The following is a 14133-nucleotide window of genomic DNA, read 5'->3' on the forward strand; positions in this document are numbered from 1 at the left end:
CAAATTCTACTCAGCGAGGGCGTAACAAATAAATGAGGTCCCAGAGGTGCCCCCTGCTAGGAGCAACCTCAGCGAGAGCCTGTTCCAAGAGCACAGGCTGTGCCCGTTCCCCCTGCCCACCGTCTCTTTGTGCAGGCTGCTGGGCACGGGGGATTTGGGTGAAAGAGCAGGGAGGGTTCAGTGTATGCCACCACCGCCACTCTGGAAGCAACTTAAGCATGCGTCCTGCAGGTGGAAGGACAGACAGCCCTTGCCTCTCTTAATAATAATAATAATAATGATGATGATCGCATTCGTTAAGCACTTACCATGTGCAAAGCACTGTTCTAAGTGCCGGAGGGGATACAAGGCGATCAGGTTGTCCCATGTGGGGCTCACAAACTTAATCCCCATTTTCCAGATGAGGGAAGTGAGGCACAGAGAAGTGAAGTGACTAGCCCAAAGTCATACAGCTGTTAAGTGGCGGAGCCGGGATTGGAACCCACGACCTCTGACTCCCAAGCCCGGGCTCTTTCCACTGACCCACGCTGCTTCCCTTTAATAATAATAATGATGGCATTTATTAAGCGCTTGTTTGTGCAAAGCACTGTTCTAAGCGCTGGGGAGGTTACAAGGCAATCCCGTTATCCCACGGGGGCTCACAGTCTTAATCCCCATTTTACAGATGAGGGGACTGAGGCCCAGAGAAGTGAAGTGACTAGCCCAAAGTCACACAGCTGACAATTGGCAGAGCCAGGATTAGAACCCATGACCTCTGACTCCAAAGCCCGGGCTCTTTCCACTGAGCTGTGTCTGAGGAATTCTTACCGGAACGACAAAGGGCCAGGAAATAGCGTGGTCGTTGTTGTTGTTGTAGTAGTAGTAGTAGTAGTTAGTAGCAGTAGTTAGTAGTAGTAGTAGTAATAGTAATAGTAGTAGTAGTAGAAGTAGCAGCAGCATTACACTACTACTACTAATAATAATGATGGCATTTTTAAGTTTTAGAGAAACGGCATGGTCTCGTGGGAAGAGCACAGCCCTGGGAGTCAGAGGTCCTGGCTTCTAATTCCAGGGCCACCACTTGTCTGCTGTGTGACCTTGGGCAAGTCACTTTATTTCTCTGGGCCATAAGTCCCTCATCTGCAACATGGAAAGTCAATACCTGTTCTCCCTCCAACTTAGACTGAGAGCCTCCCAAGGGACCTGATTATCTTCTCTACCCCAATGCTTGGCACAGAGTAAGCACTTTAACAAATACCACAACTATCGTTACAATAATAATAATTATTATTATTAAGTATTTAAGTATTATTAAGTATTTACTATTTACAGGGAAGCAGCGTGGCTCAGTGGGAAAAGCCTGGGCTTTGGTGTCAGAGGTCATGGGTTCAAATCCCAGCTCCGCCAATTGTCAGCTGTGTGACTTTGGGCAAGTCACTTAACTTCCCTGTGCCTCAGTTACCTCATCTGTAAAATGGGGATTAAGACTGTGAGCCCCCATGGGACAACCTGATCACCTTGTTACCTCCCCAGCACTTAGAACAGTGCTTTATTTAGCCCAGCAGCGTGGCTCAGTGGAAAAAGCCCAGGCTTTGGAGTCAGAAGTCATGGGTTCAAATCCCGGCTCTGCCAACTGTCAGCTGTGTGACTTTGGGCAAGTCACTTCACTTCTCTGGGCCTCAGTTACCTCATCTGTAAAACGGGGATTAAAACTGTGAACCCCCTGTTGGACAACCTGATCACCTTGTAACCACCCCAGCGCTTAGAACAGTGCTTTGCACATAGTAAGCGCTTAATAAATGCCATCATTATTATTATTATTATTTGCCTAGCACTCAACTGGGTAGATCCAAGATAATAAGGTTGGATGCAGTCCCTTTTCGGCATGGGGTTCACAGTCTGAATGGGAGGGAGAACAACTATTGAACTATTGAATTCCCATTTTACAGATGAGGAAACTGAGGCCCAGAGCCCTTAAGTGATTTGCTTGATCTGCAAGCAAGTGGCAGAGCTGGGATTAGAATCAACATCCTCCAACTCCCAGGCCCGGACTCTTTCATTAAGTCATGGACCAGAGATCAAAGGAAAATAGCTAGATTATTTCCTCTAGGCCACGCTGCTACCCTATACTGTATTTTCAGGGATAAAGAGTGCAGTCGATTCTCTCCCAAGGACACTCATTGTGTCATCTCCGAAGCAAAGGAGAACTCTTTTCTTGCCGTTCTTGGGAATAAGGAAGTGTGAACCACTGCTCTGCTCCTACCAAATCCTGCTCTGAGTGCAGTCCCAGTATATCTGTGACTGCAGATATATTGTATCAATACAGTATATTGATATACTGTATCAATATACAGTATATCACAGTATATTGAATCCCAGCTCCACCCCATGTCTGCTGTGTGACCTTGGGCAAGTCACTTAACTTCTCTGAGCCTCAGTTCCCTCATCTGTAAAATGGGGATTAAGACTGTGAGCCCCACGTGGGTCAACTTAATCCCACTGTATTCCCCCCCCCCAGCGCTTAGAACAGTGCTTTGCACATAGTAAGCGCTTAACAAATGCCATCATTATTATTATTATTATCTAGAGAAGCAGATCCGCTCAGTGGAAAGAGCCCGGGCTTGGGAGTCAGAGGTCAGGGGTTCTAATCCCGGCTCCGCCTGTTGTCAGCTGTGTGACTTTGGGCAAGTCACTTCACTTCTCTGGGCCTCAGTTACCTCATCTGGAAAATGGGGATGAAGACTGTGAGCCCCACGTGGGAAAACCTGATCACTTTGTATCCCCCCAGCGCTTAGAACAGTGCTTTGCACACAGCGCTTAACAAATGCCATCATCATTATTATTATTATTACCTAGAACCTGTTCCAGACTGAAGGACGACTGATCAGTCAGTCAATCAGTGGTATTGATTGAGCACTTACTGTGTGCAAAGCACTGTGCTAAGCACTTGGGAGAGTACAACACAACAGAGAAGCAGTGTGGCCTAGTGGACAGAGCGTGGACATTGGAGTCAGAAGGACCTGGGTTCTAATCCCTGCTCTGCCATATGTCTGCTGTGTGACCTTAGGCAAGTCACTTAACTTTTCTGGGCCTCTCATCTGTAAAATGGGGATTCGGACTGTGAGCCCCATGTGAGACAGGGGCTGTGTTCACCCTGATTAGCTTGTGTCTTCCCCAACACTTTACTACAATGCCTGGCACATAGTGAGCACCTAACAAATATAATAAAGCAAACAAGAAATAGAGTTGGTAGACACTTTTCCTGCCCATTAGGAGTTTACAGTCTAGAGCGGGAGACAAGACACTTATTTATAGATGTATACATAAGTGCAGTGGGGCTGAGGGTGAGGTGAATATCAAGTGCTTAAAGACTACAGATCCGAGTGCATTGATCATCATCATCATCAATCGTATTTATTGAGCGCTTACTATGTGCAGAGCACTGTACTAAGCGCTTGGGAAGTACAAATTGGCAACATATAGAGACAGTCCCTACCCAACAGTGGGCTCACAGTCTAAAAGGGGGAGACAGAGAACAAAACCAAACATACTAACAAAATAAAATAAATAGAATAGATATGTACAAATAAATTAATTAAATAAATAAATAGAGTAAAAACAATATGTACAAACATATATACATATATACAGGTGCTGTGGGGAAGGGAGGGATGTAAGATGGGGAGATGGAGGGGGGACGAGGGGGAGAGGAAGGAAGGGGATTGCATTGATGATGCAGAAGGGAGAGTAGGAGAATGAAAGATTAGTTGGGAAAGACTGTGAGCCCATTGTTGGGTAGGGATTGTCTCTATCTGTTGATGAATTGTACTTTCCAACCGCTTAGTACAGTGCTCTGCGCACAGTAAGCGCTCAATAAATATGACTGAATGAATGAAAGACTCCTTGGAGGGTGGAGTCCTGAGAAACTAACTTCTGGCTTAGGTACGAGAGGGAACTCTAGAGAATACCAGTTTGGACCTCTACCCAGTTGCAGTCAAGCAATCAATAGCATTTATTGAGTGTCTTTGGTGTACAGAGCACTGTAATAAACACTTCACCCCTGCTGAGAGCTCACCTCCTCCAGGAGGCCTTCCCAGACTGAGCCCCTTCCTTCCTCTCCCCCTCGTCCCCCTCTCCATCCCCCCCATCTTACCTCCTTCCCTTCCCCGCAGCACCTGTATATATGTATATATGTTTGTACATATTTATTACTCTATTTATTTATTTATTTTATTTGTACTTATCTATTCTATTTATTTTATTTTGTTAGTATGTTTGGTTTTGTTCTCTGTCTCCCCCTTTTAGACTGTGAGCCCACTGTTGGGTAGGGACTAGCTCTATATGTTGCCAATTTGTACTTCCCAAGCGCTTAGTACAGTGCTCTGCACATAGTAAGCGCTCAATAAATACGATTGATGATGATGATGATGATGGAAAAGTTCAGTAGAAATGAGTATACATGATTCCTGTCCCCCAGGAATTACTATCTAGAAGAGGAGGCAGACACTTAGATAAGTTGCTGATAGGGACTTAAAGGACAATTTCCTATCACTAAAGTGCTGAAACGGTGTGGAAGGTTCTTAAGAGGTAGTTGGGGGATTATCAAGTAGGGAGATTAGAGATTAATTGGGGAAGGCCTCTTGGAGGAGATGAGAGTTCAGAAAAGCTTTGCAGATGGAGGGCATTCCAGCTGTGATGGAGGGAGTGATCAAGAGATCAGTTGAAGGAGAAGCTAGAACAAGGCACAGTGTGTAGGTTAGTTTGAAAGGATTGAAGAGTGTGAACCGGGGTGTAGTGGAAGAAGAGAGTGGAGAAGGAAGGCAAGCACTTTCATTCATTCATTCAATCGTATGTATTGAGCGCTTACTGTGTGCAGAGCACTGTACTAAGCGCTTGGGAAGTCCAAGTTGGCAACATAGAGAGATGGTCCCTACCCAACGACGGGCTCACAGTTTAGAAGGGGCGACAGACAACAAACCAAAACATGTGGACGGGTGTCAAGTTGTCAGAACAAATAGAATTAAAGCTAAATTCATTCAATCGTATTTATTGAGCGCTTACTGTGTGCAGAGCGCTGTACTAAGCGCTTGGGAAGTCCAAGTTGGCAACATAGAGAGACGGTCCCTACCCAACGACGGGCTCACAGTCTAGAAGGGGGGGACAGACAACAAATCAAAACATGTGGACGGGTGTCAAGTTGTCAGAACAAATAGAATTAAAGCTAGATGCGCATCATTAACAAAATAAATAGAATAGTAAATATGGACAAGTAAAATACAGTAATAAATCTGTACAAACATATATAAAGGTGCTGTGGGGAGGGGAAGGAGGTAGGGCGGGGGGAATGGGGAGGAGGAGAGGAAAAAGGGGGCTCAGCCTGGGAAGGCCTCTTGGAGGAGGTGAGCTTCCCCCTTGCAAACCGCACCTTCCTTTTGAGGCCGGGAAAAATGGGAAAAGGGGGGAGCAGCGTGGCTCAGTGGCAAGAGCCTGGGCTCTGGAATCAGAAGTCATGGGTTCGAATTCCGCCTCCACCAATCAATCAATCGATCGTATTTATTGAGCGCTTACTGTGTGCAGAGCACTGGACTAAGCGCTTGGGAAGTACAAGTTGGCAACATATAGACCACATGTCTGCTGTGTGACCTTGGGCAAGTCACAGCACTTAGTGCTTAGCAAGTGCTTAGTGCAAGTGCTTAGTGCTTAGCTTAGCAAGCACTTAGTACAGTGCTCTGCCTGCAATAAGCGTTCAATAAATACGATTGAGTGAGTGCCTTACAGCCAGTAGTCAAGAGCTTCTGTTTGCTAGCATGGCATAGTGGATAGAGCCACAGCCCGGGGAGTCAGAAGGTCGTGGGTTCTAATCCCAGCTCTACCACTCGTCTGCCATGTGACCTTGGACTAGTCACCTAACTTCTCTGTGCCCGTTACCTTATTTGCAAAATGGGGAATGAGCCTGTGAGCTCCCACAGCGGGCAGGGACTGTGTCTAAACCAATTTGCTTGTATCCACCCCAGAGCTTAGTACAGTGCCTGGCACATAGTAAGCACTTAATAAACACCTTAATTATTATTATTCCTGGGAGGACTGCTCGTGTGGGCAGGAAACATGTCTACCAACTCTGCTGTACTCTCCCAAGCGCTTAGTGCAGTGCTCAGCACTCACTGGTGACTCACTGGAGGCTTTTGAAGAGTGGGGAGGGGATTTCACTCTCCTCCTTGATCTCGCCTATAAATTAAGATCTAGAATGGATAACCTTTGCAGAACAATATTGTAGAAAAATGGTTCAGTCAAATTTCATGTTTGTTCCTGCTAAAAGTCAAATAAACTTCCTCTTGCTCCCAGCTGGATCTCTGCCTGACTTATTGCCAGGATCAAGACTCTTTCCATGGGAATTGAGGCAGAATGACCTCATCTACGTTCTCAGGAGCGTCTTGGCTTTTGTCAATGAGGGGGTTATTTTATTAGTAGTAAAGCACTTACTATGTGTTGATGAATAATAATAGGGGTTTTTGTTAAGCGCTTACTGTGTGGCAAACACTGTACTAAGCGCTGGGGTGGGTACAAGGAAATTGGGTGGGACACAGTCTCTGTTCCACAAGGGGCTCACAGTCTTAATCCCCATTGAGACTGAGGTAACTGAGGCCCTGAGAAGTGAAGTGACTTGCCCAAGGCCACACAGCAGACAAGTGGCGGAGCCGGGATTAGAACCCAGGTCCTTCTGACTCCCAGCCCATGCAGTATCTACTGCGTCACACTGCTTCTGCTGGGGCAGATGTTATCATTTTCTCGAAGGTATTTGTGAAGTGCTTATTATGTGCCAGGCACTGTACTAAACGTTGGAGTAGATATAAGATAACCGGGTTGGACACAGTCCATGTCCTACGTGGGGCTCACAGTCTTAATCCTCATTTTGCAGCTGAGGGAACTGAGGCACATAGACGCTGTGACTTGCCTAAGGTCACACTGTCTCCTGCCTCTTTATGGAAACACTAGGGAGTTTGGCTGTTGATCCCCAGGCCTGCCCCACCTATAAGCTGTGACCTCCTCTGTTGAATGCAAATCAATCAATCAGTAGTATTTATTGAGTGCTCACTATATGCAGAGCACTGTACTAAGCACTCTGTAGAGTTCAATAAGTAGAATAAGCTGACGTCTCCTGCCTCTTTATGGAGGGACAAACCACTAGGGAGTTTGGCTGTTGATCCCCGGGCCTGCCCCACTTATAAGCTGTGACCTCCTCTGTTGGATGCAAATCAATCAATCAGTAGTATTTATTGAGTGCTCACTATATGCAGAGCACTGTACTAAGCACTCGGGAGAGTTCAATAAGTAGAATTAGCAGACACCTTTCCTGCCCATACTTCCTGTTCTGGACTCAGGAGATAGGTGGAGAGATTATCTATCCAGTTCTTCCTCCATAATATTTCCCGCAAATAACGTTTTCCGCATTCCCTCCATTTAGACTTTGCCACCCTGACCCAGCCACTGTTCATCTCGAGGTTAGACTATTCTATCAGCCTCACCACCAATCAATCACTCAGTGGTATTTATTGAGCATTTAGTATGTGCAGAGCACTGTAATAATAATAATTATGGTACTTATTAAGCGCTTACTCTGTTCCAGGCACTCTTCTAAGTGCTGGGATAGATACAAGGTGGATACAATCCCTGTCCCATATGGGGGCTCACCATCTTAATCCCCTTTTTATAGATGAAGTAACTGAGGCGTGGAGAAATTAAGTGACTTGCCCAAGGTCACAGAGCAGACACGGGACAGAGCTAGAATTAAAAGCCAGGTCCTTCTGACCCCTAGGGCCATGCTCTATCCACTAAGCCATACTAAGCACTTGGGAAAGTGTAATACAACAGAATTAGCACACATGTTCCCCATCCTTAATGACACCCCTTTTAGGCTTTATGCACTCTGCTGCTTGGGTCATCTTCTTGAAACATTTTGTGACACACATCTCCACTTTTCAAAAATATCTGAAGGCTTCCATCTCCCTCCCCAACAAGCAGTGGCTCCTCACAATTGGCTTTCATCCTAAAATATTCATTCTACTTCCTGTTATGCTCTTGTTCTTTCTCCTCCTCCTACTGTCTGGCATTAATTTTTACCTGATTTCCCCCATAATAATAATAATTGTGGTGTTTGTTAAGCACTTACTATGTACCAGGCTTTGTACTAAGTGCTGGGGTGGTTATAATAATAATAATGATGGCATTTATTAAGCACTTACTATGTGCAAAGCACTGTACTAAGCGCTGGGGAGATTACAAGGTGATCAGGTTGTCCCACGTGGGGCTCACAGTCTTAATCCCCATTTTACAGATGAGGTCACTGAGGCCCAGAGAAGTTAAGTGACTTGCCCAAAGTCACACAGCTGACAATTGGAGGAGCTGGGATTTGAACCCATGACCTCTGACTCCAAAGCCGAGGCTCTTGCCACTGAGCCACGCTGCTTCTCTCTATATAAGCAAATCGGGTTGGACCCAGTCCTTGTCTTACATGAGGCTCACAGTCTTAAATCCCCATTTTACAGATGAGGTAATTGAGGCACAGGGAAGTGAAGTGACTTGCCCAAGGTCACAAGACAGACATGTGACAGAGCTGGGATTAAAACCCATGTCCTTCTGACTCTCAGGCCTGTTCTCTGTCCACTAGGGAATGCAGAAAATGGAATTTGTGGCTTGCTACTGTTTGACACTTTCAAGGGCTTAGCACTGTGATTTGTACTCAACAGGGGCTCAGTTGATTGGCAGAAGCTGGCTGATTTCTTCATTTCTTTCTGGGAAAAGAGGTATCAATCAGTCAATGAAATTTATTGAGCGCTTACTGTTGCAGAGCACTGTAATAAGCGCTTGGGAGAGTACAATATAACAGAATATGTAGATGAGTTCTTGGCCCATAAGGAGTTTAAAGTGTGGAGGGAGAGGCAGGTGTTAATATAAATAAATGATGGCTAGGTACTTAAGTGCTGTGGGGCTGGGGGAGGGGTGATAAATCCAATTCAAGGGTGACACAGAAGGGAGTGGGAGAAGAGGAGATGAGAGATTAGTCAAGGAAGGCCTCTTGAAGGAGATGTGCTTTTAATAAGGTAATGAATGTGAGTGTGAAGGTGGATTTTGAAGGATATGAAGTATTGTACTCTCCCAGGCACTTAATACAGTGCTTTGCCCACAGTAAGCATCCATAAATGCGATTGAATGAATGAGTTAAGTCTCTCCAGTGGCCTGGGCTGCGAGATGCTTGGCAGTATTTCTTTTTTTCCAAGCAACATTAAAAGCGATCCCGGCCGGCTCCTTGGAGGAATGGAAGAAGCAGCTGGGCTCCCTGTTGCCCATGGTGCTCCGGGATGGAAGCAGGGTGGGAGGTTGGTGGCCAGGGACTAGATAATAATGATGATGATGATGATGGTATTTGTTAAGCACTTATTTTGTGTCAAGCACTGTTCTAAACGCTGGGGTAGATACAAGCTAATCAAGTCGGACACAGTCCCTGTCCCACATGAGGCTCACAGTCTTAATTCCCCTTTTACAGATAAGGTAACTGAGGCCCAGAGAAGTGATTTGCCCAAGGTCACACAACAGATAAGTGGCGGAGCCGAGGTTAAGACCCAGATCCTTCTGACTCCCAGCCCCAAGCTCTATCCACTAGGCCACACTGCTTCTCCAGCAGCTCTCTTTCCTTGAGCTTTGGGTGGTGGCACTAACCTGTCTTCTTCTCCCTCCCTTCCAGGACAAGCAGCTGCGGATCTTTGACCCCAGAGCCAAGCCTGCAGCCTCCCAGGTGGGTCTCATTCATTCATTCGTTCATTCAATCGTATTTATTGAACGCTTACTGTGTGCAGAGCACTGGACTAAGCACTTGGGATACAGTGACATTCCCTGCCCACAGTGAGTCTCGTGTGGGGTCCTAAGGGTGTGAAGGGAAGGAGAACCACCTTTCCATCTAGAGGGATGGGGTTTCCCAAAAGCACTCTGGGGTGACTGCCATGAAGAGTGGGTGATGGGACCAGTGCCCTGCATGACCTGAAATTGAGTTTGAGTGGAGCAGGGCCAACCTCGCCAGGCAATCACTCAATCAGCGGTATTTATTGAGTACTTACCGTGTGCGGAGCACTGTACTAAATACTTGGAAAGTACATTACAACAGAGTTGGTGGACATTTCCTGGTTTCTTCTTTTGCCTGCACTGGGCCAAGCTCCACCTGACTTCCAGGAGGAGGGAAGGAAGGGCTTTGTTTCTGCTCGTTGATTCAGGAAGACTTGGCTAGCGCTGGGATTTGGAGTCTCACTGGAAGCCCAAAGCCTAGTTGAGCGCTTTGGACTATATACCTCAGCCGTCCCGCTTCAGCGGGGTCGCTACCCCTCTGCCGGGGGGGCCCGACGGTGGGGCAGGAGGGCAATGTGGGTGGGGGCTCTGACAGGGTTTCTGGGCTGAGGCTCCCACGTGCTGGAGAAAGGCACGTTTCCTTGGAATTGGTGAGGAGAGACGGTCACCTGGTGGGTTACTGGTTCCCTGAACCGTTTCTGGGAAGTTTGCTGCGGCGGGTTGGAGCTGTGGGTTCTGTAACCACCCAGGGTTTCCGCCACTGGGCGGGACTGAGCCGTTAGCCTGGGTGCCCAGATGGCATCGTTAGAGGTTTCCTGTGGCTTCTGGGAACTCATTTCAACCTAACATTATGCTTCATCCTCTTCCCTGCCTAGTTCTGGCAGGGTGGTGATTGGTGTTGGGAAGGGAGGGGAAAGGCCATAACTGCTAACGTGTGAGGAAGCTGGGAAGAAAACAGACCAGTAAAAACAACTGCAGAGGGGCTGTCTCCCCAACCTCTTCATTTTAACATCTACCAGCATCATCTTTCACCTCAAAATGGCTCCGTCCCTTGGACCAACATGTCCAGCTGGAGGGAGGGCTCAGGGTGGGGGATAGTGGCGGTTGCCCAGGACCATGGCTGTGCAGAATCCATGACCAGGGTAATTGAAAGAGCAGAATTGCTCTCCCTGGTTGGAAGCAGCCCCAGCCCAAATCCCTCCCAGACCTGCCTAAGGCCTTCACTTGCCTAATGCCAGGCTGGAGATGGGTGACGGCCAAGCCGGAGTCCTTACCGTGCTCTGAAATCGGAGTGAGATAGATGACTAGTGTTGACCACACTCTCCTTCAAGAGTCCACAGGCTTCCTAGACCCTCAGTCCCGTTTTCAGGAGAAGAGAATTGCACAACCTCTTCGATAATGGGGACACTAGTCAATCGAAGAGGATGTGAAATTCTCTTCTCCCCAAAATGGGACTGAGGGTCTAGGAAGCCTGTGGAGTCTTGAAGGAGAGTGTGGCCAACACCTCCATATTTAGGGCTCTTGAGGGGCCAGTTGAAGGGCCAAGTAAAGAGGATTATAAGGTCTACACTTCAAAGCGGGTCTGAACTCTCCCCGCAAACAAAGTTGTGTTCCTCCTTTAGACCAACAGTTTTCTCCTCTCTCCTCTCTAGTTTCCATCTTTATTTTTCCCTCATAAAGTTTCCCCGGCTTCCAAGATGGTGGGGTATGGACCCCGAGTTGTGGAATGCCCGGAGAGACCCCGTGGGCCAGGGACGCTGCAAATCCTGCCTGGCTGGGGGAGGGTGTGTGTGTGTGTCTGACTGAACTTTATGTGGTTTTGGTTTTCCCGTACAAATCCCTCAGCAGATCTGCCAAGAAAAATCTACCCCTTCTGAGCGCAGCTCTAGTGCAGTCCCTGACTCAGCCTCCGTAAGATGGAGGCCGAGAGAGAAGCCACATTTTGACCAGAGGAGAGCTTTCTGGTGCCATTGGTCTTCTCAGGAAGTTTGCATTGGGTGGCAGGGGGATTTAGGAGCACCCCCAGAACCCTGTCTTGTGGTTGAGGCAGCACATCTTGCTTGCAGAACCTGTGGTTTCAAGAGTTGTCTGGGTTGGGCCCACGGAGGTGGCCCCAGCTGCAGAAACCAGGGGACAAAGCGGTGCCATGGCATCGGCCTTCAGCCGGAAGACATCCTCGGAAAGTGGGGTGGTAGAAGACAGAGGGGATTGCTGGCTTCCCGGGTCAGTGTGGTCTGGGGAGGATGAAGTGGCACTTCCTTGTCGAGTTTCTGCACACGGGACTCTCTCTTTCCGCAGTCTCGCCTGCCCCCAGCTTCCTCTGTGGCTTTTACGTGACTGGTCCCGGTCCTAATTCCGTAGCCACCGCTACTTGGGGATAGCATGCTGGCTGGGGATGGTCAGCAAGTTTCAAATCTCCTGATTTGGCACCCCCAGCCTTAGAGAAACCTCTCTGGCTGGGACCACGTTCCCTCTCTGAAGTTGGCAGTGCCCAGATGTCTGGGTTGCTGCTTAAAGTGCCAGTGGATCCTCCTGAAGTCCTGGGCATTCAGTGTGCCACAGCAATGAGGGTTTGCTTGTCAAGTCATGGCCCCATGCCAGGACCCGGCTCCCACGACGCCCCATTGGTGCTGGCAGTGCCCTGCCCTCCCCTCCACCCACGGTGGTCGGACCCTGCCGACTCTTCGGCTCGCTGTCCCTTCTCAGCCAACCTCACAGTGCTGGCTCAGGCCGAGGCTACAAGTGGCTTCCAGGGACTGGGGAAGACAATTGCGGCCTCAGGCCCCAGAGCTCCCAGAGGCCCCGGCCAAGAGCGGCTAATACTGAGGGAGCGGCCGCGTTTCAGGAAGAACTTGAATAATCCCTATTTTTATTCAATTTTAATTTTTCCTCTAAAAGTCTTCCTGGCTTGCAAGATGCCGGGATCTGAGCTGGCAGTATGCAGAACTCTGGGGCCTGAGCTGTGGAAGTCCCCCATAGAGAAGCAGTGTGGCCTAGTAGAAAGAGCAAGCATGGGCCTGGGACTCAAAGGACCTGGGTTCTAATGTGACTCTGCCGCTTACCTGCTTTGTGACCATGGACTAGTCACTTAACTCTTCTAGGCCTCAGTTTCCCCATCTGGAAAGTGGGGATGTAAATACCTGTTCTCCCTCCTGCTTTGACTATAAGCCCCATGGAGCCAGGAGCTATGTCCAACTTGATTCATCTTGTATCTGCACCAGCGCTCAGTACAGTGCTTGCCTCATAGTAAGCACTTAACAAATACTATTATTATTATTATTATCATCGTGTGCCCTACAAACTATGCTAGCACTTAGCAATATGGTAGCCAAGGCAGCCGGATTCCCTTCACAGTGGGCATTTCAGAAGTGATCTCCCCTGCCAAGAGAAACCTTTGCATATGCCAGTGAGCAGAACCTTTTACTTCTAAAGGGTAGGGGGCAACAATACACTACCAATCAGTGGTATTTATTGAGCACCTTCAGTGTGCAGGGCACTGTGTGACCTTGGGCAAGTCACTTCACTTCTCTGTGCCTCAGTTACCTCATCTGCAAAATGGGGATTAAGATTGTGAGCCCCACGTGGGGCAACTTGATCACCTTGTATCCCCCCCATAGGGCTTAGAACAGTACTCTGCACATAGTAAGCGCTAAACAAATGCCATTATTATAATTATTATTATTATTACTAAGCACTTGGGAGAGTAGACTACAACAGAGTTGGTAGACACATTCCCTGCCCACAAGGAGCTGACAGTCTAGAGGCGGGGGGTGGACATGAAAATAAATTAAGGATATGTATGTAAGTGCCTTGGGGCTGAGGGTGGGGTGAATGTCAAGTGCTCAAAGGGAAAATATCCAAGTACATGGGCGATGTAGAAGAGAAAGGGAGTAGGGGAAATGAAGGCTCAGTCAGGGAAGGTCTCCTGGAGGAGATAATAATAATAATAATAATAATAGTATTTATTAAGTGCTTACTATGTGCAAAGCACTGTTCTAAGCACAGGGGAGGTTACAAGGTGATGAGGTTGTCCCATGGGGGGCTCACAGTCTTCATCCCCATTTTACAAATGAGGGAACTGAGGCCCAGAGAAGTTAAATGATTTGCCCAAAGTCACACAGCTGACAAGTGGCAGAGCCGGGACTTGAACCCATGACTTCTGACTCCAAAGCCCGGGCTCTTTCCACTGAGCCACGCTGAGGAGATGTGACTTTAATAAGGCTTTGAAGGTTGAGGGAGTAGTGCTCTGTCATATATGTAGCTCATGACGGGCAGGGAATATGTCTGCTAATTCTGTTGTACTCTCCCAGGCGCTTAGTG

General features: G+C 47.9%; 1 protein-coding gene across 2 annotated transcripts in view; it reads left to right on the top strand.

Moving 5' to 3' along the window:
- The window catches only part of LOC119941990 (mitochondrial import inner membrane translocase subunit TIM16), a 161341-nt gene that overhangs the window by 43947 nt on the left and 103261 nt on the right, over nt 1-14133 (top strand). For both annotated transcript variants that reach the window (XM_038762618.1, XM_038762616.1), the window contains exon 7: nt 9719-9769. In XM_038762618.1, the coding sequence (XP_038618546.1) occupies nt 9719-9769 (51 nt within the window). The remainder of the gene's footprint in view (nt 1-9718; nt 9770-14133) is intronic.

This window comes from Tachyglossus aculeatus, chromosome 21 (assembly GCF_015852505.1).
Source record: "Tachyglossus aculeatus isolate mTacAcu1 chromosome 21, mTacAcu1.pri, whole genome shotgun sequence".
NCBI lineage: Eukaryota > Metazoa > Chordata > Mammalia > Monotremata > Tachyglossidae > Tachyglossus > Tachyglossus aculeatus.